Here is a 23,243-nt window from a genome sequence, read left to right on the forward strand (position 1 = left end):
CAGCGTTTTCATCGTAGCAGTTTACACTACGTAGAAACTCTGCGACGTTCTGCCAGCTACACGATCGCCAAAATTAATTATGTTTGAACATTTCTTGGCTGGACCGAAAATGCCATCGTCGTTTTACCATGCATCACATCACATAGCCATAGGTAGGTACGAATGCATAGCACGTAGTCGCTGATGAAGTCACAGTTTGTGATTGACTTGCCTACGCTCCTCCATTACGCATGTTGAACCCAACAATCGTCACGTCGTAAGATCGCCTCTAACGGCCCGGCGTAGATATCGTGCATCTTATGCCATGCAATCCTCTTCGACATAGTTATCGTGCTGATGTCGTCATGTACATTTATTTATTTATTCGATGTAACAAAATCGCCTGCACGGCATTATCGTAGGGGGGTTAAAACACAGGGGGGGGGGGGGTCACAATGGGAAAGTATTCAGCAATACCAGAAGAATACGTCAGTAAATGCAACATTGTTTATGCCTTGAAATTCGCCATCGCGGAAGACAAACTAACAATGCAACGCTCGCGACCCACACGTACACCTACTCGATTTGCACAAACACGTTCATTCACTTAGTAACGGTTCGCGGCACCCCAAGCAATGGTGGATAGTCAGGCAACTGCAAAATACTTCGCATATAACATCGATTTCTGCAGTGCGTGGAATGTGCACAGTTTTTAAAGACAAGCTGTTTATGGCTAGGGTTCCGTGGATTTTTCGTGTGCGTCAAGAAATCTGCATGTGCAAAAACTCGGCTCCCGATTTCGGTGCAAGTTCGATTTATTCGATGCAAAAGCTCATGCGTCTCCTCACTTGGACATGCATTATCAGTAGATTAGTTATTGATAGGCATCATTTTCAAGATCAATAAACTCTTAGGCAGATATATTTTTTCGTTTCCTTGCTTGCTTACGTGGTCGGAGCCATTCATTGTCTTACGTAACGGACAAATTCCCTGTTGGGAAGGCATAGAAATGCTTACGCACTTAATAACAGAGGTGATACGAGAGTATGTGTGCATCTATGGCCACTATGACCACCGATCAGAAAAACAAATACGAGACGTAAGCACAAACATTCTGGTATCATTTCTGTTATTAAATACATAAGCATTTCTATGCCTACCCAGTATATATATATATATATATATATATATATATATATATATATATATATATATATATATATATATATATATATATATATATATATATATACATAAATATATACGAGGGTAAGTACATCTTATGTACCGACCCTCGTTGCTGAGCTTACAGGGCTACGTCCAGCTTCACTTCACAGCACGTCCGTAACCTCCGCTTCTTGTCATATCTACCTGGGAGTTCTGTGTCCGAATTATGCAGATGTTATGTTCCCTTCTGTTCTTTTCAGTTTTCATCTGTTTTGTTGTTCTATTGTACGAGCTCTTCACGGCAATAGACATCACCGTGTCGTATTCCCCACGCTTCACTGGGCATTTTGACGTCCGCTAGATTTGGCAATAGCTTTGCCTAACGTAGCAAAGCTAATAATGAAACCCGCTTTACAGGAGAACAAACTTTTCAATTCATTGCATTTGCAACGCCGCATCAAACAGAGTCCATAAAGTGCCAGAAAAGTAAAGACGGAGTCCAACACCCTAGAGCTCTTTATTTTGAACACACTATATAAGTGCTATATGAATGAAAAAAAAAACTAATTATATGCAGAATGTTACAGGATAAGAAGACAGTGATATGCACTAAACAGAAAACGGGAGTAGCCGGTATTGTAGAGATTGAGAGTAAGTAATGGAGTTTGGCAGTTTATGTAATCGAGTAGGATAGCCAAAAGGTGGTATCTTATAGTTAATAAATGAGTCCCAAAATAAGAAAGAAACGATGCCGATGAAGGTAGGTAACTAGGAGTTTGGGTTGAATTTCGCAAATCTGCAGGCAAGTGATGGTGTCGGCAGGGGTAATTAGAGCTCAACGGGGAAAATAGGGGAAGGGAGAGTGCTTTGTCTTTCTCAGGACAAAGCTATTGATAACTATTATTGAAAGCAAAATCCAAGGGAGCCGATCTTGGGTGAGGGAGGTTCTCAAGAAGCTATGCTTATGAATATTATTAATGAACCATGTGAATATGACGTAGAGAAAATGAAAAACAGGCCGTCAATATTTCCCTCAAAGGGTACCACGCCCAACGCCTTCAAGAGGCAGGTAAAAAGAAGAGAGGAGGAAGAAGGCACGGCAGGCCACATCACGTCGTCGACGCAACACGCAAAGAAGCATATGAACACTACACACGAGAGTCGAGTGCCGCGCCTGAAAAGAAGTCTACTACAGGTTTGTTGTCCTCATATCAAGCTGTAGTTCTATCTTTTGCTGAGAACAAATGAACAAATCTAAAGAACCATGCAACAATGTGAGGAAAGAGCCACTCTGTTTCTTTCTCTTTCTCTCCTTATATATAATATTGTGTGTGTTTGTGTGTGTGTGTGTGTGTGTGTGTATGTGTGTTATAAACGTAACTATTTGCGAACGAGATTTGCACCAGGGCAAGCCATGTCTCCTGGATTAAAGCTTTCCCTTCTTATTTTAGCTTTTTCTCTTTTTTTCTTTTTTTTTCTTTTTTTGTGGGGATGTCCAAGGGCGGTCACGAGCAATAAACGTGCCGTTCCCTGACGACCGTCCTCCAGCATTGGGGTGGGGAGCGGTCGTACGCCCTGCGATAAGTGCTGGTCAGCGGACGCGGTCACGGTGTGACGTGTTGCAGGAATGGCGGAGAACGGAAGGCCGCGGGACGTTCTTTAATGGCGCTTAACGCGCCGACGGTGTTTCAGCCAGCGTCGAGACTGTCCCGGTCTTTTCGCGCCAGCGGAGCGTAGAGGAGGAGGATGTCGCCCCTCTGCTGGTCGGGAGACCGGATTATAATTCGCCTGAGTAACGGGCAGTGCCACACGAAGGCTCCTAATGCGTCCCACGGTGAAATTGCATGCAGCGCGAGGTCAATCCATAGCGTTCACACGCAGTCCCCTTGGTTATCGAGGCACCATGAGCAAGTTATCCGTTATGCATTTGTACCCCACGAACTCGGCGGAGAACTGAGGAAGAGATTGTTAGGTTATTTTGCCTGTCTCAATATTCTGCGTTCCCATTGATATTCCATGGAAATAGTGACATATTTTTCGTGCCCGTGTCACTCCGGCTCATATCTACATGTACGCAAGGAGTGACACTATGGGCTTTGTTCTCAATATGGTACATTTAGCCTGCCAGATCGTGTAAATTCCCTATACAAGCATGAAACTTGCGCTAGTATATACATATATATAAACTTCTAAGTGCAGCGCAAACACACATCTGCGAAGCTACATGCACACGCCCCAATGAAGGGTCCCGGGTCCATTGGACGTGTTTTCTTCGTGGCCCTGTCTTCGGTGTGGCAATATGTTCTAAAGCAACCACAAACTTGCTCACTATAGAGTCCTCTTGTATATGTCAAATCACAACTTTCATAACTCCGTGCTACTGTCAGCTCTACGATAATTTTTTTTTTCGTTTCGTGTCCTAAACTAGCAATAAATCCTCTGCACTGCACGTAACTGATGAAATCGAGGGTGTGGCGCGTCCTGCAGTGAAAGACCGTCTCGTCGTGCACCCGACGGTGGCGCACTTGTGCGTCGACCCCGGACGGAGAAGCGATGTCCTCGAGGCCATCCCAGCCGTGTGAGAGAGCACGGCAAGATGCACCGGCCCGTGTATCAGCCGGCGCCCGCCGCTTTCTATCCTCGATGGGTTTTATGACCCCGAACGTTCGCATGCCACGTCGATGGCTCGGGGTCCGGGTGGCGTGCGTCATGATTTTTACGCGACCATGCCTATAGGGGGGTGCAAAGAAGGAGCGACTCTGGTGCAAGTGGCACGGTCGTTGCTTTGTCTCCTAACCTTTATTTTTTTCATGTCATCGTTTCGTCACTTTTGCGCTTATTGCACACTTCTTTCTATTTTTGTGCATGTATGTGCGTGTTCATCGTCAAACAAAGATTTCGGTCAAGAATTGGAAAGGTCTGTACACGGTACTTGTGATGAATGAAGCAAATGTTGCTTCCAGCTACTTGGTTCATTGCGAAACTATAGAGAGCTTCTTAAAAACATTGACAAGGAAGAAACATCTTCAATTGTATGCGTCTTCATTGTAGCGCTGTACGTATCCTTTCTTCTTTATTTATTTATTTTTTTGTTTCTAGGGTGCTTGGGGGATTTTGCCGAGAAAGTATTTTGTGTATGCCACACCAAGACAAGAGTGGTGAAACAATGTTTCAATGTTTCGGGTTGTCTTTCACATACGCCACATTTCAGCCTAGCTTGTAGCATGCGAAATTCATCTTTTGCACTTTTGAACTCCTTGGACTTTTTTGAAATTTTCTGTTTGATAAAACCATGCTGCCAATGATATTGCTGAGAGTTTTCGCGATGTGTCTAACCTCGTTGCTGAGCAGTGTAACCAGCCGGCTCGAGCAGTGTAACGCGTCGGTCGTCAGGTTGCGCATTTCATACCGGAGAAGCTGGAGCTGCATTGACAACACCATATCCAGGTTGTAGTGAGTGGATATAACTCCCCCTTAACATTGCGTGGGGTCCTTGCCACATACCCGGTAGGCAGAGGCCGCGTTTGGCAGATTTCAGATGAATTTGGTTACTAATACTGCGTGAGAAGAGCAGCGAAGCGGCGACGTTAAGAAGCCATATAATGTCAGCAACTTTTTCTGTCGACACGGAAGGTGTCTACCAGACAACGCCGCTCCATAGGAAGAGTACCTCCCAAGCGCATACCTTCAGGGGTGCACGAGTAACATGAAGCTTACTCTGGCAGCCATTGGCTAATGGGAACCGTCTATGGGAATCTCGCTTATGGCGGCGTCTGCCAATCGCCTGGAGTTTCGAAAAGAGGGCGTTTGAGGACTTCTGTTTCAAAAGAAGGCGTTTGAAAGAGAGTTGACTTCGCCCTATGCTTGGCAGCTCCACGCGCGGCGCACGACAGCGAAATTTCGCTGAGGTGTTCTAAGCTGCGCATGTTATCCGTGGAATATGTTTTCTCAGGAAATCTGAAGGGTCGTTCAGGGCCCGTTACGGCACGCGCTGAAGTGCCTTTGGTGCTCGAGCCAATTGGGTACACATGTTTCGCGCCTGCAAGCTGGCTGTACGTTTGAAAGAACACTAATTGTATCGGAACGATCGGTTAAACTTCACACTTTTTCTCCATTTACCCATTGCTGGCAAAAGCTCGTAGTTCTGGATGTATCCCAGACGCCAGTGGCTCATCATGGTGTTGAAAAGAGGTAATGATTGATTCGTACTCGACAAGTTGTGGACGTAAAAATACTTCCATTTCTCAATGGCAGCATTTCCGATAGCTTATAGTAAATATACGAGCAAAAGATCTGTAATGTCTTTCACAGTGACTGGAGGATCTCGTGCTTCTGCGTTCACCACTGTGCTTGACGTCAACTAAGGAATTCCGAGACAAACTTGAAGACTTCTTGCAATCAATGGCTGCAACCTGGTTCATGAGCGTGACACTCCGTGGAGTAATGCAATGAATATAATAAAACTGATCATAATAAAGCAGCGTGAAGCTTCAAAATGGTATCCGCGGAGCTTTCCCATCACGCAGCAGCCATATATCTAGTTTAGAAAACACTGCTCACTTTTCCTTTTTCTTACAGCTTTCAAATTCATGGGTCGATACTGAGGCACGAGAAAAACGGAGCAAGAAATACCAGACAAACTCTGCCTGTTAAACGCTCAGCGCTCGTCCTGTCTAGTCTTACCCGCCCGGTCTTCTTCGCGCTGTTTTTTTTCTAATGACGTCATAGAAGGGCTTTGATAGTTCGCTGGCAGCACGCTGTGTACCTCCAGGCCACTGCTTGAAGCAAATGGATGGCCCGGTATTCTGACAGCTAAGTGCACACAAACATGAAGAAATTTCTGCCGCAGAAGCACTGGAATCGCCAGATATTTTCGATTTCTGTTTCCGCTCTACCTATAGATGTGCATTAATTCGCATGGATTACGTGCACCAACTAAAGGCGTAGTAGTGTAAGACATTTTCGACTTCTCAATTTCTTACAAAAGATGAAAGTTACCTGTCTCAAAACCTTAAAATAAATACAGGAAAGCGCAACAGTGCCCTGCTAAATTGAGAAACTTTCTTTGCGTGCAGGAAACTTCTGATACAGTTTCAGGGTATGTGTGAAACACTGGAAGTGGGATTTTACTCGCTTTTTGCTTACCTAATCGTAAGATCGGCAACCTACTTCCCGCTGAAAGCACTACTGGGAGTATACTTGCGAAAAGCGAGGATGTAGTTAAGAAGAGATTGTGGCTGTGGAATAAGGCCACCAGCTCCGTGCACTGTTATTACTTATTTACCTTATTTGCATTTCTAGCGCGGGGTACGTCTGTTATCTTGTGTGGGTCAAAACCAGATGCGCAGGGAACTTGCAGAACTTGGCACGCTAGAACACCCCCAAAGTTCTGTTTAGATTCTACTGGGGAACACTTTTATTGTTTACATAACACCGACACCGCGAGCCTAAGTGAAGAATTTTGCACGTCAGCACTATGGCAATTTCTACACAGAGCAACACAAGAATAACCATATATAGTTTTTCTATGATCGAATCCTCCCGCAGACTCTCTCCCTCAGCATAAACACGTGGAATCGTGAAGCTTTGCCTTTTTCTACAAGATGTATCTCATCTTTCGATATTTACATACTACCCTTCATCTCCCTCAGGTGTGAAGTTCTCGGCAGCTTTACAATTTTCCTGAGCATCCAACGCCTTCAGGGGTAGTACCAATGTCCCTAACAACTCATGTTGCGTGCTATCACAGCAGAATCTATATTAGTTCCCGGACCAATCGTCGCTTAGCGCAGTCCTACAATATTTAGAGATTTATAAACAGCGCCCTTTGGGTATGAAATGTTCACAATTCTATTTCCTTCCTGCTCGCTTACAGTGACTTTCTTTTTTTTTCTTTCATTACATTTATTGCAGCTTTTGCGTGGTTTTTATTTGTCTTATTTCTTTTTTTTGCCTTTGCCTGTTCATTATTGTCATTTTTATCCTATCCTTGTTTGCGTAATATTCACCCGTTGCTGATAAAGTTTAAAGCCTTTGTAAACACAGCTTTTTAATAGCATTTCTTTATTTGTCATGCGTTATACTTTATATTAAGCCCCAACGTTTTGTAGTATCACATCAAAGGTTCTAAAGGTAAAATAAATAGCGATGATGATAATGTTGTTGTTGTTGTTGTTGTTGTTGTTGTTGTTGTTGTTGTTGTTGTTGTTGTTGTTGTTGTTGTTGTTGTTGTTGTTGTTGTTTACCAAGGACCTCGCGCAACCCACGCTGGGGGATCGGCTATCAATCGGGCGCTGCAACGGTGAAAAACATTACTAACTTTGAGGAATACGATTTCAATAAAAAGTGGTATGTCCACATAAAACTTGGGTGGATTGAAATTTATCTGATATAGATGCGGTGGTAGTTATGGCGGCAGTGGTCGTGAAAAGAAGAATAGCATGCTCGTGCATGTCCGTGTCACGTTCCCCAGCTCGTGGCAGAAGAAGAAGCCGCGCGAAGCTGTGAGCTGCTCGTTTCTGCCTGTGGTTCTCTTTCAGGGCTAAAACCCCGGCGATTCCCAACGACTCTCCTGCGGACGACGTTCAAGCCCTGGTCGGGCCATCCTCTCCACAATGATGTCAGGTGCCGATTAATTTATTCCACTCTCTACCCTTCACTGCCGGTAATCTCGCAATGTCTTATCGGGTTTGTCGCCGACAAGTTCGAAAAAGAAAGGGGAAGAGTCAAGCTTAGTCGAAAATGTTCGCGTGAAATGGAGGAACTGTCCAATGTGCGAGCAATGGCTTTTGTACAAGAAAGCTTTCGAATTTGCCAAAATAAGTTTATTTATCATCAAAACCGCGTTCTCATGACTGATCTTATTTCGTAGTACGTTTTATGTGGACAGATCACAGAACAGGACCGAGGACAAACGGGACAGAGTACAGGGACCTGCTACCACGTCATAGTGATTTAGCCCTAGCCTCTAGTAAAAGTTTCGAGCTTTCTCTTGCTTTTCTTTTTCTCTTCCTCTTTCATGCAGTTTTGTTTTTGTTGTTCTTATCGGCCGTCACCTCTGTTCGGAAAAAAAAAGAAACGTCACATTTTCTCGCCTGTGTTATCGTGCGATTGCGCGCATGTGTACGTCACGCGACTTCTACAATAAGTATATTAAATAAGTGTACCGATCCGAGGCCATGCATTGTACACGCGATAAATTATTAAAAATCCGCTACAGAGATTTACCCACCAGTAATAGAAGGCTTAAGATAATGATATCACTGAACCGAACGATGAGATACAGGCGTGTGCACGTTTTCCGCGAGAAACTAAAAACAATGAGTAATAAAACCTACCAATAAATCTTTAAAAGGTGAAACCAACCAAATTTCACAGATTCGCAATATATGTTGCGGTACGACGCGCATGACCGACTGCATTGATCGCGTATATCTCGCTTCGCATATTCGAGTGCTTCACAATGACGAACGAACCTGATTTCCTAAATGCATGTCGGGTGCTTTAAAAAATTGCTATCGGGATTTGAGGACCGTGACTCTAGATCTTGAACCTTGTAAACGCAGCGTTACCGAAGTGTGTGAACCAACGTAATAGTTGATTAGTTTGATCACCAGATAAATTTGCCTGAGCCGTGAAATCTGCTTGTGAAAGGTTTGCTGACTGTAGATAAAATAACTTGCCTGTAAGGTGGTGACAGTTGACAGGGAACTACGTTTTCTCTGTACCAACATAAAAACATGTTTTTCCCCTGACGCTGCAGTGTGCTCGTTCAAAATTCGTAGAAACATATAGTTTATAATCCAGATCATCCATTGCATAAAAACTGGCATTGTTACTTGCTCTGGTTGTCAAAAAAAAAAGTAAAGGCGGCTTGTCAGTGTCACTCGCAGCGTGTGATGTCCAAAAATGGCGACTATGACGTCACGTGGTGACTTCCGGTGGGCGCAGTAATGCAAAGCGCGGCCTTCAAGATTCATGTGCAATAATCTGTCGGTAGGAGCGACCTGGACACCACCAAAGGCGCAACCAAAGGCGAATTCACATTTCTTTTTTAACTCAACGGTGCGAAGTGCTATGCTAAAGACCATTACTACTAAATTCCATCTCGCGGCGAAATGTTACCAAACTGAGACTAGGTAAGCGCAATATTTTTATAAGCTTTAATTTGACTTTTCTTCCACAGTCTCTAATGTACGCGATATGTTTTTATCTTTCCTGGACAACAGAAATGAGCATGAGCGTCGTAAACCGAGAGCCAGAGAAGTGAGTGCATATTTTACTTCCTTTAACCACTGCATTTTCGCCTAACGAGGTTCAAAAACTCATTTCAGTGACTAAAGTAATGTTGCGGAATGGATTCAGTGTCATCTTTCAGCGTACATTTATTGCGATAACAATTATTTATTTATTTATTTTATTGTACCCTCAAGACCGAAGTATTACAGAGGGGAGTGGGTAAAAAAAACATACACAAGTAAATAAACAAAGCAGCAATAAACAACAAATGTGATTAGTTAATTGCATCCGGGAGTAATGATGTCTGATAAGGCCGAACGAAACTTTGAGTAGTCCTTGATTGCGACAACTGCGCCGGGAAGGTGGTTCCATTCCTGAGAGGTCCTAGGAATGAATGATTCGTTACAGGTTCTGGTGCGGCACTGAATGATTCCAACTTTATGGCTATGGTCGATGCGAGAGGAAATGTAGGTAGGAGGTGATATTAGGTTATCGCGTAGGTACGAAATGTGGAAATATAGTTTATGACATAAAGCAAGGCGAAAGCACTTACGCCGGGCTGAGAGAGGAGCAAGCAGCAAAGAGTTTTTCATGGCAGCTACGCTTGATGTACGGCTGTAGTTGCTATGAATGAAACGTACGGCATTGTTTTGGATTAGTTCGAGTGATTGAGTAAGGGTTTCGAGGTGCGGGTCCCAGATGGATGAAGCGTACTCCATTTTACTCCTAATAAGGAGTAAAATGGAGTACGAGTAAGTAATATGGCCTCTCTAAGAGCATTTCTGCCACTGCCATCGCCGTCAGCGTTGCCCGTGAGACGCCGTGTAAAGTCCAAGGGCGGTAAAACCGGCGCCGCGCACCACATGTTGTACGTGCGAGTGAAAGCGTGTGAAGTGAGCCGTCGATGGTGGCTCAAGCTCACACACTCAAGGGAGGAAAGCATGGAATAAGCGCGTCGTCTTCCGTCGCGTGCAAGGCACCGGGGGGTGGTGAGGGAAAACTATAGTCAACCATTTCCTAGGTATACTTTGTGGCGCAAAATACATTTCCGGAAAAGGGACCGAAGAAAGAGAGACAGTGAAGCGCCAAACTACCAACTGTTTAATGACAGCCTGAACAAACGTATAGAAGAAAATACAACTTCTGCTCATGCGCAGGGAGCCAAGGTGTGACAGAACAACGTGGTCATGATAACATGTTTTGGATGAAGCACATTTCTGCGGAATATAATACGATAGATGTATCGCTGACACAATCATGACCACGTTGTTCTGTCACACCTTGGCTCCCTGCGCATGAGCGGAAGTTGTATTTTCTTCTGTACGTTTGTTCAGGCTGTCATTAAACAGTTTGTAGTTTGGCGCTTCACTGTCTCTCTTTATTCTGTCCCTTTTGCAGAAATGTATTTTGCGCCACAAAGTATACCTAGGAAATCTAAGCACCAATTTGCCCAAGAAGAAGTCCTTTTGGAACATCTTATAGTCAACCAGTCCACAACAGGGGGAAAAGCGTTTCATTAAATTTGTTATACAGAAACGCATTTGGTGATTGCATATCAATAAATTGGCGTCAACAGGCACCAGCGCTACAGAAATGTGCGTGGTACTCGGTCAGCTTTCTTTTTTTTTTCTTCTTTCTTTAGGCGGGAAGTATGGACTATTTGTGTGCAGGCCTTCGACTCAAAGGATATACTAGAGTACATCGACTGCGAGTTCACATGTGAAATGGTTCAGCCCATTGGAAGCGAATGAACAAACAAAGAAACAAACCGGAATTTAAAAAATAAAGAGAAACAAAGGGAAGAAATTATCTCTTATGGAGTTCAGCGCATGTCGACGCCTACGTTACGAAGGAGCCGATCATGAGAACACACCTAGAGCAACGCTGAAAAATGGATGCAAACGCTCGAGCCGTTTACGAGATCCCACCAGAAGCAGGCAGGGTCGGCTTGTCTGGCTGGAATCAGCCTTTCCAGTTTATGTTAACACTATCGTTCGGGTTGGGTGAGCGTCGAGTCGGGTTAAGCCATACTGCACGTTAGGTTTGTCTAGCCCGATGCATTTGCAGCGCCCATGTTAACGAGGACGAGACGGATCAGCCAGTGCTGAGACGTGCGAAGGACTACTGAGACGTCAGAATGTTTTTGCTTAGGCAGCAGGACTGGGATCAGGTCAAGGCAAAGACAAGTACTGTGCAGTGCATACTCAAGAGCCTTGAAATAGAACTGGGTGTTGATCACGGCTGCTGGAACCGAACAGAACAAGCGCTGTTGAAAGGGCGTTGATATTCCGCCTCCACCTTGCATGCTGCCGTCGCCTAAACCCGCCAGAAGCGAATTTACGTAAACAGGGTCAAGTCAAGCTTCATCAGCGTGATTTCGAACTCAACTCGCTCGTGTAGCCTTCGTGTAAACGAAGGCACTCTTGGTCACGCTCTTATGACGGCCTTGGTGCTTTCGAGACGCGATTGAGAGCGACACGAAACGTTCCCATTTCCCATGGAGAAAGGTAGGGGAGTGTTCTCTTGTTAGCTGGACTAACTGTGTATTGACGGAAGCACAGAAAATAAAGGAGTCATTGTGTTTTCATCAAAACGTGGAAGCATCTTTGCGCACTGTTCATTCCACTGTACAAAAAGAATCTTATAACATTCGATAACCACACATAAACATCAAATGCAGAGCTAACAGATAAAGAATGTGAGAGATCGCTGAAATTTTTAAACGTGTTCTTTCAAAGGGGCTCGCAAGGACTTCAAACTAGATTCTCTATACTGAAACTATACTCTGAAACTAAGATTTGCTTAGAGCTGTATGTAGGCTATGTTGATTGTTTTGAATAGGCTGCTCTCAGCCGAGAGCAGGAGTATTACCGGAAACCACCACGAAATTTCTTTTTGATAAGATAACAGTTATATGTTATATTTCAGAGAGTAACCATGCCCCCCCTCCCCCTTACTCTGCCTCGCGTAACTGACGCTTATGGAGAGAGCTGCAATCCATGCACGAAAGTGCGGAGTGACGAAATTTTTACGCATCTCACTGCCTTTCTTTCGAGACCACAATAAAATGAGCCAGAGAAAAGATAACGTCGGGGAAACAATTTTATTGGGCGTTTTTGAGCCTGCTTTATTACTTCTCCGACGTGAGGTACCCCCGAAAAAGAATACTGATTAGCCAACAATAATCGCACTTCAAAAATTACCGTAAAGCTGAAACTCCAGATGACCTAGAACGATATACACGGCCTCAGTCTCATTTAGAGTGTACCACTGTATTTTTCAACTTTTCTTCAAGTAACGTGAATCGCCCGGTCACGCGAAGGCCAAGTTACTGATTTACTGGTATTTCTGGTGCAGTGAGAAGAAAGAGGATAGACGGGTGGCGTTTATCCTCATCTGCAACTGCATCCTCTGCATCCTCATGATCCTCCTGCTGCTCCTGGTATTTACGCGGTTCTCATGTGAGCATCGCTTAGGTTTTATATTCAATTCACACATTCACACAACAACGAAAAGACGTTTCTAATAACTGGAATATTAGGGAACCCTCACAAGAGCCCATTGGAAATAGGTGGCGTCTGAAATGTTTGAAGTTTATTACAATTTGACAATACAAGATTGTCATGGCGCCGGAGCAAAAGGCGAGACTAAACACGCCTGGCTAGGCCCTGGCGCCACGAGCACAGCAGACAACAGTGCAAAAAATATATACATATATAGTGTCCATATACATATATATATATATATATATATATATATATATATATATATATATATATATATATATATATATATATATATGGACGAGTAGCCCCGCCGACAAAGGGCCAAAATGAAATAGATCTTTTTTTTTCTTTCTCTCTCCTCCGATGGCTTCTTACAACTGCCAGTGTATAACCGATATACGTGCTGACTAAAGCATGGCAGCCACGACTCCTGTCTGACTCCGCAATCACTTCCGGTGCAAGCAACCCGCGAAAGCATAGCCTTCGAGATCTGCTTCCGCTACTATATATATATATATATATATATATATATATATATATATATATATATATATATATATATATATATATATATAGTGTCCATAATATTCCACCCTGCGCCGACAGTTTACTGTGAGTAGCGGAAGCAGATCTCGAAGGCTATGCTTTCGCGGGTTGCGTGCACCGTAAGTGATTGCAGAGTCAGACAGGGGGTCGTGGCTGCCATGTTTTAGACAGCACGTATATCGGTTATACATTGGCAATTGTAAGAAACCGTCGGCGGAGAGAGAAAGAAAAAAAAAGATCTATTTCATTTTGGCCCTTTGTCCGCGGGGCTACTCGTCCATGGAGCGCTTCACCGCAAGTCCTCTATTTGAGGAGATATGAGGAATTGAAATTTCGCGTTGCTCTGCTGCCAGAAGGCGAGCATTGCCGCTTCCAATTAACACTATTTCTGCTACTCATTGGATTAGCCATCCGCGGGCAACAATCCTTCCCTTTCCCATACTGGGGCCACAGAACTACATCGCATTTGCGTCACGAGAGTGCTTTTTTTCCCTCTCTTCTCTGGTAGCGTGATGCACTTCTTCTGGCGATTCCACGTGCCGCCTTCATTACATACTACTACTGAAGTCAGCTATGGAAAGAAGCGAGCTATGGAAAAAAAATGGCTGTGGCTCAAGTAAGGTTAAGCCCAGGATGCGAAGCATATTAGCCTTTATTTTAGTTGTTGAACCACTGTTTAGCTTGGTGAACTGCTGTTGCTTGGCTATATTTGGTTCGGCTAGACGAAGAAACAACTCATGCGTTACTCTGCTTCGCCTTGGATGCCCCGCATTGGACGCGGTGAGCGTCGAGCAACGCAGCGTTCGGCGCGGCAACGAAATGTGCGCCTGAGCAAGCGACGCACGCCTGAGCCTTAGAAACAGCTCGTCTCTAAGGCAACACCGCATTCACTAGAGGCGATTTTGTACCGCTTTGAAGCATCGTACTCGTGGCTCAGTGGTAGCGTCTCCGTCTCACACTCCGGAGACCCTGGTTCGATTCCCACCCAGCCCATCTTGCAAGAGTTGAGCCAAAGCCACTTCTCCTCTGTCGTGACGTCACGGTGTCACGTGGTATTCAAGGCGACACCGCCGCGCCTGAGGAGCTGGGTTGAGCTCTCGTAATATGCTTCGCATAAAAAGAATGATAGGTGTAACATTAAGGGATAAGAAACGAGCAGAAAAGAGCAAAGAAAGATAAGAAAGAGCAGGGGAACAAACGCGAGTTAATGACATCTTAGTTGAAATCAAGAGAAAGAAATGGGCATGAGCAGGAGATGTAATGAGGAGGAAAGATAACCGATGGTCATTAAGGGTTACAGACTGGATCCCAAGGGAAGGGAAGCGTAGCAAGGGGCGGCAGAAAGTTAGGTGGGCGGATGAGATTAAGAAGTTTGCAGGGACGGCATGGCCACAATTAGTACATGACCGGGGATGTTGGAGAAGTATGGGAGAGGCCTTTGCCCTGCAGTGGCCTTAACCAGGCTGATGATGATGACTGAAGTCACGTGCCATAATCGGTGACATTACAGGCGTTTAGGCGTATCACGTTGATTCTTCTACAAGAAGCGAGCACCCAGAGAAAAAAAAAACACTGCGCGCAGGCTTTTGTCCGAAATTTCTCACCTTTTCCCTCTGTGCACAAGTCTGTATACGTTGCAGACAAGACTCCGAGCGCGGGATCCAAGCACCACTCTTCAACACTTTGAAAATCTCAAACATGGTGAGGGGCAAGAAATAACACATTGTATAGTGACAAATCAAATGGATTGAAATAATGAGGTTGAACCCGCATACAGAAGTTTCTCAGAGAAGTTCTTATGCACCTTTGCTTTTGTTAACGATGTTTTGGCACGAAATTTGCCTTTAGTGACATGCTTTATTGCTCCGCATCTGAACCTTCCGAAACAAAAGCCTAATTATATATGTATATATATATATATATATATTAGTCATGTCACAAGAAGCCAAGAAACAAGAAACAAAGCCAAGTCTGTGTTTCTTGGCTGCTTATGATATGACTAATAACAATCGGGCCCCTCGGTTAACCCCCTTTCTTCTCGTTATATATATATATATATATATATATATATATATATATATATATGCGCCATAGCAGATTGCCGCGACGTACCGAAGTATTCTGGCCCGAATCCCGTAGGTGTACATGTGAAAAGGAATTGACATTTAGTACGTTATGATTTCAAGACAAGTGTGTGAAGTGGGTCGCAACTTGTTTCGAAGTCTATTTGCGTGCCATTTATAGGCTCATTACACCCCTCAATCAGACCAGCGGGCTGCAGTGGTGGGGCCGATACATTTAATGTTGGCCTGTCGCCGCCTCTCAATGGCTATGTAGTTCAGCGGATGACCACGAGGCGGTGTACATGTTCCATTCTTGGACGCGGAGGCCAAATGCCGATTGGCTAAGATACAAAACGCGATCGCGTACCGTGCTTTAAATGCACGTTACAGAAACCCCCATTGGTGGACATAATTAACCTGGAAAACCTTCACTACGTAGTCGCCCATAAAACCTTGGCATTTACTAGAGACGTTAAACCCTGAAGATTATATAATGCGCTTTACGGAACGTACGTAATATCGTGGCACTTGAGAGACAATTAAGGGGAGTTTGGCACTTCTTCCACAAACACCCATATGAACTAACATATCTAGAACTCCAACTCCTTATATTTGTGTTGGGTTTCGGTTTTCTCTGTGTTGAATATTTTTCTTGTGAAGCAATATATGATTTTCGCGCTGAAATAAGTAAACCAATTGTTCAGCATTTGCACGGAAGTCGCTGATGTCCTTGTGGTTTGGTAGTGACGAGAAAAACTCCTATTAAAGCTCGGAAAGCTTTCTGGCCGCCGTAGAAGGAAAATATAAACGATCGGGTCTAATCGCGTCTAGAACACTCACGGACTTCATTACCTGACAACTACTCGCCACGTTCCGTGCTAAGCGTACCTATGTTTCTGCGTAGTATCTAAAGCCACACATGCGCACTTTTCTGAGAACTGCCTATTGCCCTCGCGTTTTCTCTTCTCTGCATACAGCGGATGACTCGGACGAGGGTAAGTCGATGCCTATTTCCTAATGTGGCGCAAACATCGCAGGAGTACTCACCTAGCTTTCATTATATTTATTTATTTATTTATTTATTTATTTATTTATTTGTACAATGCTGCAGGCCCAAATGAGGGCCCAAGCAGGAGGGGCAGAATAGATAAATGTTTACATATGTACGTATATATATACATACACATGCACACATGAAAAAGAAATACAAAAGCAATGCAGCATATGTAAATATCAGGAGAAAATATCAGAAGAAAACTAAAATGAAGGTGACGACTAATAAGATTAAGAGAAGGTACACTGAAGGAAGACAACCCGACAAAGATTAGAACAGTATCACACATATATATGAGCACTTGCAACCACTATCAAGAGAGGAAAGAAAAAGAGAAAAAAAAGAAAAAAAAACATCAGAAGTTGAACGAGCGACCATTGCAATATACTGAAAATAATAGAACAAGGAAGATCAGGAAAGCGTCGAATGTAGGTCCTGGATTTCTAAACACAGAAAAAAAAAGAAAGCTAATGCTGGCAAGCTTCCCAGCTCACCCAAAATTATTAAATATATCTTCGACGAACCCGTTTTTCGTATTTGTTCGCAGGAAGTGTATGTGTCTTCGCATCATGACGCAGAGGGTCGTCACGTGGACGCGCAATATCGCGACGTTTCGGCAGCACCGCTTAAGGCGGAGTTATGTTCAGTGCACGTGGCCTTCCGCACGTGTGCGGACATGGAAAGGTGTGCGGAAGGCTGTGTGAATTGAGCGTAAGGGCCGACTTACGCTCGAGCCGCCCATCGCCGCAAGCCGCACCACACGCTTGCGGTCACGCGAAAAATTGCACGTATCCGGCACTTGTGCACAAATTACCATTTACACTGCGCGCACAGTGTATACCTTACGCACTGTAAACCGAAATTTGTGCACAAGTGTATGATACGTGCAATCTTTCGCGCGACCGCACGCGTGCGGTGCGGCTAGCGGTGATGGGCGGCTCGAGCGTAAATCGGCCCTAAGTCGGCCCTCACCCGTTCGGCCGTGTGCCATGCTCTACTTATAGCTCGATGCGATGCAGCAGCACTGCTAAAGAAAAGGAGGTGGGGTACGTTTAGTTGTGATGGTGAATTAAATGGCAGTGGCATGACCTGCTTGTTCTTTCAAGGCTTAGGGTTAGCCAAGTGAGCTTCAGTACCCCTAGCCGTTCGCACGTTATCACAAATAACCGCAACCCCCTGCCCCCCCCCCTCCCCCACTTTCCTTTTCTGAACTCTTGGACTTTCCAGACCTTGCTTTTCACATTTGTCGATTCGTCTGCTCCTGGCCCATTATGCGTGGGGAGAAATGAGCTATATCAACGCTGGCAATAAGAGGAGTCCCTACGCTGACGTAAACGAGTCCTCATCATGCACTGTAACGGGATGCCTCCACATTCAGCAGCGGGTGAATCGCGGGCCTTTTTTTTCCTTAAAGGCAAGGTTCTATTCTAACTGGTTTCATTATATTAAGTGTGCCGCCCTTGAAATTGCTGTAACGACAAGTACCATCAGATACAGAAAACTTGAAAGAGAGAAGACTCACGTCGGCATGTGTTCTTTTTCTTGTTTTTTTTGCCCTTTGCCAATTCATGCTATTCAAGCACTCGCTCAAGGCGAGACAACGTTTGACAGAACGCCAAAATCTACGTTTCCTTCCAATGCAGCTCTTGACTCCAGAATAGTGGAGTCACCGTACACATAACTTACGATGTTCCACTGCACTTCCTAAAGCTGTCCTGTCACCGGGCTCTTTGGGCCGCTTGGCTTTCTTGTTTTCAATTCAGAAAGCTTTTTGTTTTCGTCTCTTTCCCATTCCTAGCTTCGCCATGCTGTAGCCACTAGTATAAACGAGAAAACAACAAGTGCATAAACAAAACATAGCAGGTAAAGTTCGCTGTTCCTTTATTGAGAAGAAAAAATCTAGAGTGCGTAAACATACGTCAAACGGACTTCGGCCCTCATGTCACAGCTCATGTTTATCACAGATGAAAACAAGCGCTAAATGTTCTTGAGCCCTTGCTACTTCTTTCAACTTAAAATTAGTGTTAAAAGAAGAAAATACTACACAGTTTGAGCATTCTAATGTTACACATGAAACCGGTACGTTCTGTTTCGGTTTCACAAACACTGGGTGGGGTTGCGAGCTTCGCCATACATTTTCGGTGAGACAGTGCAAAACATAGTTTTTGTTACCAGATTCTTCTCTAATAAATCGCACATATAACTAGGCAACAGAAAAAATTCATTATTTTGAAAAGTAAAGGTGCTTTCAATTTGGCCTCATGCCTTAACTGGTCTCACATTCTCAGAATACCAATTAGGACACTTCCCCACGTTTTCATCTTGCTATTACATTATTGTTTGTTCAGTGCTTGATGTGCTATTTCGGTTTACATCGAGTTATTTTGTTCGGCTCACTCGTAATATTTCATGGGATGTGGATATTCTGTTGACTCCTCGCTTGCTTTTATTGTTAAAGACACCATCTAACAGCCCTTGCGCCATAAAACGCCATTTACAATCATCATTATCAACATCCGTCACCTTTAGGTTTCTTTTGTACTTGTTACTATGGCAGCCTCTTCCGGATCATTCCTTTGTTGATGCCGTATCACCATGTAAGATCAAGTATAGTACAAATAAACGTTTATTTATTTTTTTCTGTGTTTTTTGTCTCATTTAGTGGACAAAATGTGGAAGAAAAGGCACTAAAAGCGCACTGTAGCATTGAGCGTCGCGTACCTCGCATGATATATGAAGACGGTACAACAACTGACTTATTCATTTTTTTTTTGCCTCTTGCTTGCCTTAGCAATATCCTGAATGTGTTGTACTATTTGTGTGCTCTTGTCATTCGTACTGGCTAGAGGCCCTATCGTCATGCTCGCATACTGGCTTTCCCACCTCAGTACATTTAATGTTGGAGCAAGGCTTGAATTTAGAACTCCGTGTTCAACTTCTGCTCGAAACTTTGAGCTTTCATCTTCCTGTGTATCTTTCTCTAATATGATACTTGCGCTCTTGCTTTCTTTTTCCCCGACAGAAGAGACTCCGATCCCGAAGTATAATAGTGACTCTGGCGGAGGAGGATCTAGGCCGAGTAAGTATGCGCGATAACTTTACATAAAGGCGGAGGCCACTTCGCACGAACGAAAAATGCAGAATGCACATTAGTTTACACTGAGTTCGTAGTCACCTCCTAATTTCCACCAGTTTTTTTTATGACGTCGACGGAGCCGATACGTCGCGTGTGCACATACAGAAAGACGTGCCGTTGCTCAAGGCTGATGTGGGGCCGCTTATATCCGGCAGATTAGAAGCGGAAGTGTTTAGGTATTTCAGAAATACCGCACCGAAAAGGGACTTGACGTGCCAGAAGAACCCTAACTCGATTTGGTTGTCGAGGAGCTTTCGTTAATGGCGCTCATGTTCTTGAGATTTTGTCATCGTCCGTGTGCTCGCAAGTGCGTGGCCATTAAAACAATAAGGAGCTTTACAAATAGCGTCTTTAAGCCACTTAGCATAGCTGCTTGGTTCACTACATTTAGCAGTAATAGTGTGTTCCTAGTAGTAGTTCTAATAGCAAGAATAGTAGCAGCCGTAGCAGCAGCAATAGCAGAAGCGACAGCTTCGGCAGGAATATGGCACCGCACTTCGAAACCAGGACTTAACACAGAGTGAAGCCCTTGTTTCAAAGTGCACTGCCATACTCCAACATGATTAGCGAACTAGCCCGCCTGTATATCTTAAGCTGCAGCAGCGTTTTATTTGCCTTCTATACATATTTGCATCCTAACGTAATATACGGAGAAAGGTCCCAGATTGTATTTTTGAACTATCTTTTTTTTGTTTTCTATTCCTATGTTCCTTTTTGCGTTCTTTGTACACCCGTAAGATAGCAACCTCTAATCTTGGGTCCCGTATTTCTAAAACTCCCTAATATAATGCGAGTGAAACTGTGAATTATGAAGCAATTGCAACCGAAGTTCCTTAACACGATAGATATTATTTTTCCTATAGGTCTACACACAAATCCAGTTCATAGTTCCAGTTCCAGTTCAAATCCAGTTCACACAAATCAAGTACATAGACAAACGAAATATTCCCGTAGAAAAACAAACCAACGTTTAAAGCAATCGCAATGAAAAGCCAATTAGAACAGTACAAAGCAATAATATTCCTGAGTAAAGAAAGACAACTAAAACAATAATAATGGTACCTAAAGCATCGTGCTGAAACAACAAAAAAAAGATTTTATTCTTCTATTTTCTTCTTTTGTTAGGATTACGTCATCTCTCCTAATGCGCGAGTGAAACAGTGTTGACTAAAAGGGATGTGCCTTTGTGCCACGCCGAGATGTGGTGAAGAAACTATGAATGTTCTAGCAGCCATGCAAATCGAACTGATGCAGGAATTAGATCGAAACTGGGTGGCCGGATTTTCCAAATGTACAGCCAGAAAATGAACACAAACAACAGCAATTCCTGTATGCTGTAAAACTGAAGACTGTCTGCTAATTTTTACAGCGCAATAAATTCCTGTCAATTTAAGATTAAGATTCAACAACCGGCAAGCCCAATTCTTATGCTAATTGTAGATGCCCATGAGTGTCGGGACTGCTTGCACCTCACCATAGAGAAAGTATGAAGCGAGTGATATTACGACATGATAAAGGAAGCTCGATTGATGCTCGTCCACCGGTGAGACGCAAGCGGTGACGTCACTTGTTGGCTATTCTAGGGGGTGACATTTGTGCTCCTCGGGTATTCAGTTTCACGTTCCTGTGTTAAACTGAGTGGAAATCCTTATGCTGTAAAAAATTAGCAACGTCAAGTTTCGGGTTTCTCTTAGCACCCCCTCGTTCACAGTATGACAATGTTTTTGGCACTGTCTGTAGCCTACATGCAGTTCCTTGAACTATGGCGACCTGCTGTCGAGTTCGTTACAAGTTTTTGAAAGAGCGCAGCAAATAAAAATGAATAAAGAAGTCAGTTTACAAAGTAAAAAATTGTTGGGATATAAAATAAACGAGTATTGCCTTGACAGTTTCTAGTATTAATATTTTTGCTTAAAATAACGTTTCTAAACCGGGAAAACTTAGTAGTAGGCCTTGAAGCACCCTTAATATACAATAGTTGCGTTCTGCAATCCAGTATCAGTATCGCACAAAAAAATAAATTGCTCTAGGAAAGTGATTATAGCAAATTATTTGGGGTGTTATGAAGCTTTTCAGTATATTTTTCTAAACTTTCGCGGTCAGTTAGCTTCACTAACACCAGAAAGAATAGCCTAAAAAATTGTGTCAGTAATCTTCTAAAATTACAATGTTTGCAGCAATTTGCTGTGGTCAGCAGCCTTAATAGAGAAACAATGTTACCCATATCCATGATCTCATATCACCACGTGAGATTCTGTGCGGAAACTTGCATGTTCCGCTTTAAGTTCGCGTGATCATGTTGAGGCTGTTGGGTATGCGAGTTCCTTTATTAGGTTTAGTCAGTTTCAGTGCTATGACAGCTAAAATACTGAAGCACCGTGACCTTAAACTGGAGCCGGTACGCTGGTAGCATCTGTTCACACTTTGTTCGACCATAGCGCGTTAGAAATTGCTTCGCATTGCACGACAGTTATCGCTGGAGAAAGAACGCCGTGATACGCGTATATTAGGGATTGTTGTTGCCCCCAGTTTAACGCGAACAACTAAATAAAACGTTAGTCGCTGTAAATGCAATTCTGTGTGCCTATAGTGGAACTAGAGCTAGCAAGGCGGCAGCGTCAACAAGTCTACGCTGCAGCATAATTTCGTTGACGAAAATACGGCATACAAAGAAACTCTCAATTTAGGTGCCGACTCGCAAGAGACGTCGCACACCTGTTGACATTTCACAACCGCGAACCCATTTCCAGCAAAGCTGTTTCTTTAGAGCAATTTCAGTGGCAATCTTTATTGCATTTAGTTAAACCAGATGCTTTAAAATATTGCCCGCATAGGACTGGCACCTTTGAAACCTTGTCCGCCTATAATGTTTTCGAGGAATATTTTTTTCTCAAAACCCTTCCCAACCGCATATAACACATGAAAGTAGGAAAAGGTGGAGGCCTCAGTAATTATTTGCAGAGCTTATGAGCAAGCCGGAAACGTAAAATGTTTGCCGCATCTTACACTTAACATGCCTCCAATTTTCGACGAACCTGAACTCAGTGTCACGTACAGTTCTTTTAAAGCTCTACAAAATGTTGCTGATAACGTCTGTATAACCCTGTGGAATGCATGAATAAGTAATCTTCAATAATGTTTGCAATTACCCTGCACAGAACAAACATTGGTTGTAGGTAACTAGCAAAATAGTATTTTGCTTCAACAAAAAATGAGTAACGTACTTTGCATATTTAACCGAGCAAAGCAGGAAAAGCAGTTACACGCTTCGTTCTAACGCATAAAATTCGAGATAAAACTAGTCTTGAGTAATTATTTCCAAAAAAAAAACACATGCAACACACAAACTTCAAATTTTTGGCACACGTCACCTATAGCACCGTGCCCATTATCTCTCAATGAGAAGTGGCTGCCGTTTTAGGTGCTCCCATGGCAGTGGCCTTGTAATCGTTTCATATAATGCCCTGACAATATGAAGTTACACTTATCCACTAGTTAACCATTACACTTCAATATGCCTCAGCATATCGTCCCGTAACGCGTCCCACAATTGT

General features: G+C 43.6%; 1 protein-coding gene across 5 annotated transcripts in view; it reads left to right on the forward strand.

Moving 5' to 3' along the window:
• Positions 1 to 23,243, forward strand: part of LOC135915669 (uncharacterized) — a 226,883-nt gene that overhangs the window by 176,499 nt on the left and 27,141 nt on the right. For 2 of the 5 annotated variants that reach the window (XM_065448799.1, XM_065448800.1), the window contains exons 1-5: positions 7,632 to 7,770; positions 9,375 to 9,411; positions 12,742 to 12,845; positions 16,477 to 16,494; positions 19,576 to 19,632. In XM_065448799.1, coding sequence (XP_065304871.1) covers positions 7,761 to 7,770; positions 9,375 to 9,411; positions 12,742 to 12,845; positions 16,477 to 16,494; positions 19,576 to 19,632 — 226 coding nt within the window. In that variant the 5' untranslated portion in view covers positions 7,632 to 7,760. Of the gene's footprint in view, positions 1 to 7,631; positions 7,771 to 9,374; positions 9,412 to 12,741; positions 12,846 to 16,476; positions 16,495 to 19,575; positions 19,633 to 23,243 lie in introns of those variants that run through there. The other 3 variants (XM_070521764.1, XM_065448801.1, XM_065448803.2) reach the window with 3 other exon arrangements.

The sequence above is a fragment of the Dermacentor albipictus genome, chromosome 7 (assembly GCF_038994185.2).
Source record: "Dermacentor albipictus isolate Rhodes 1998 colony chromosome 7, USDA_Dalb.pri_finalv2, whole genome shotgun sequence".
Classification (NCBI taxonomy): Eukaryota; Metazoa; Arthropoda; class Arachnida; order Ixodida; family Ixodidae; genus Dermacentor; species Dermacentor albipictus.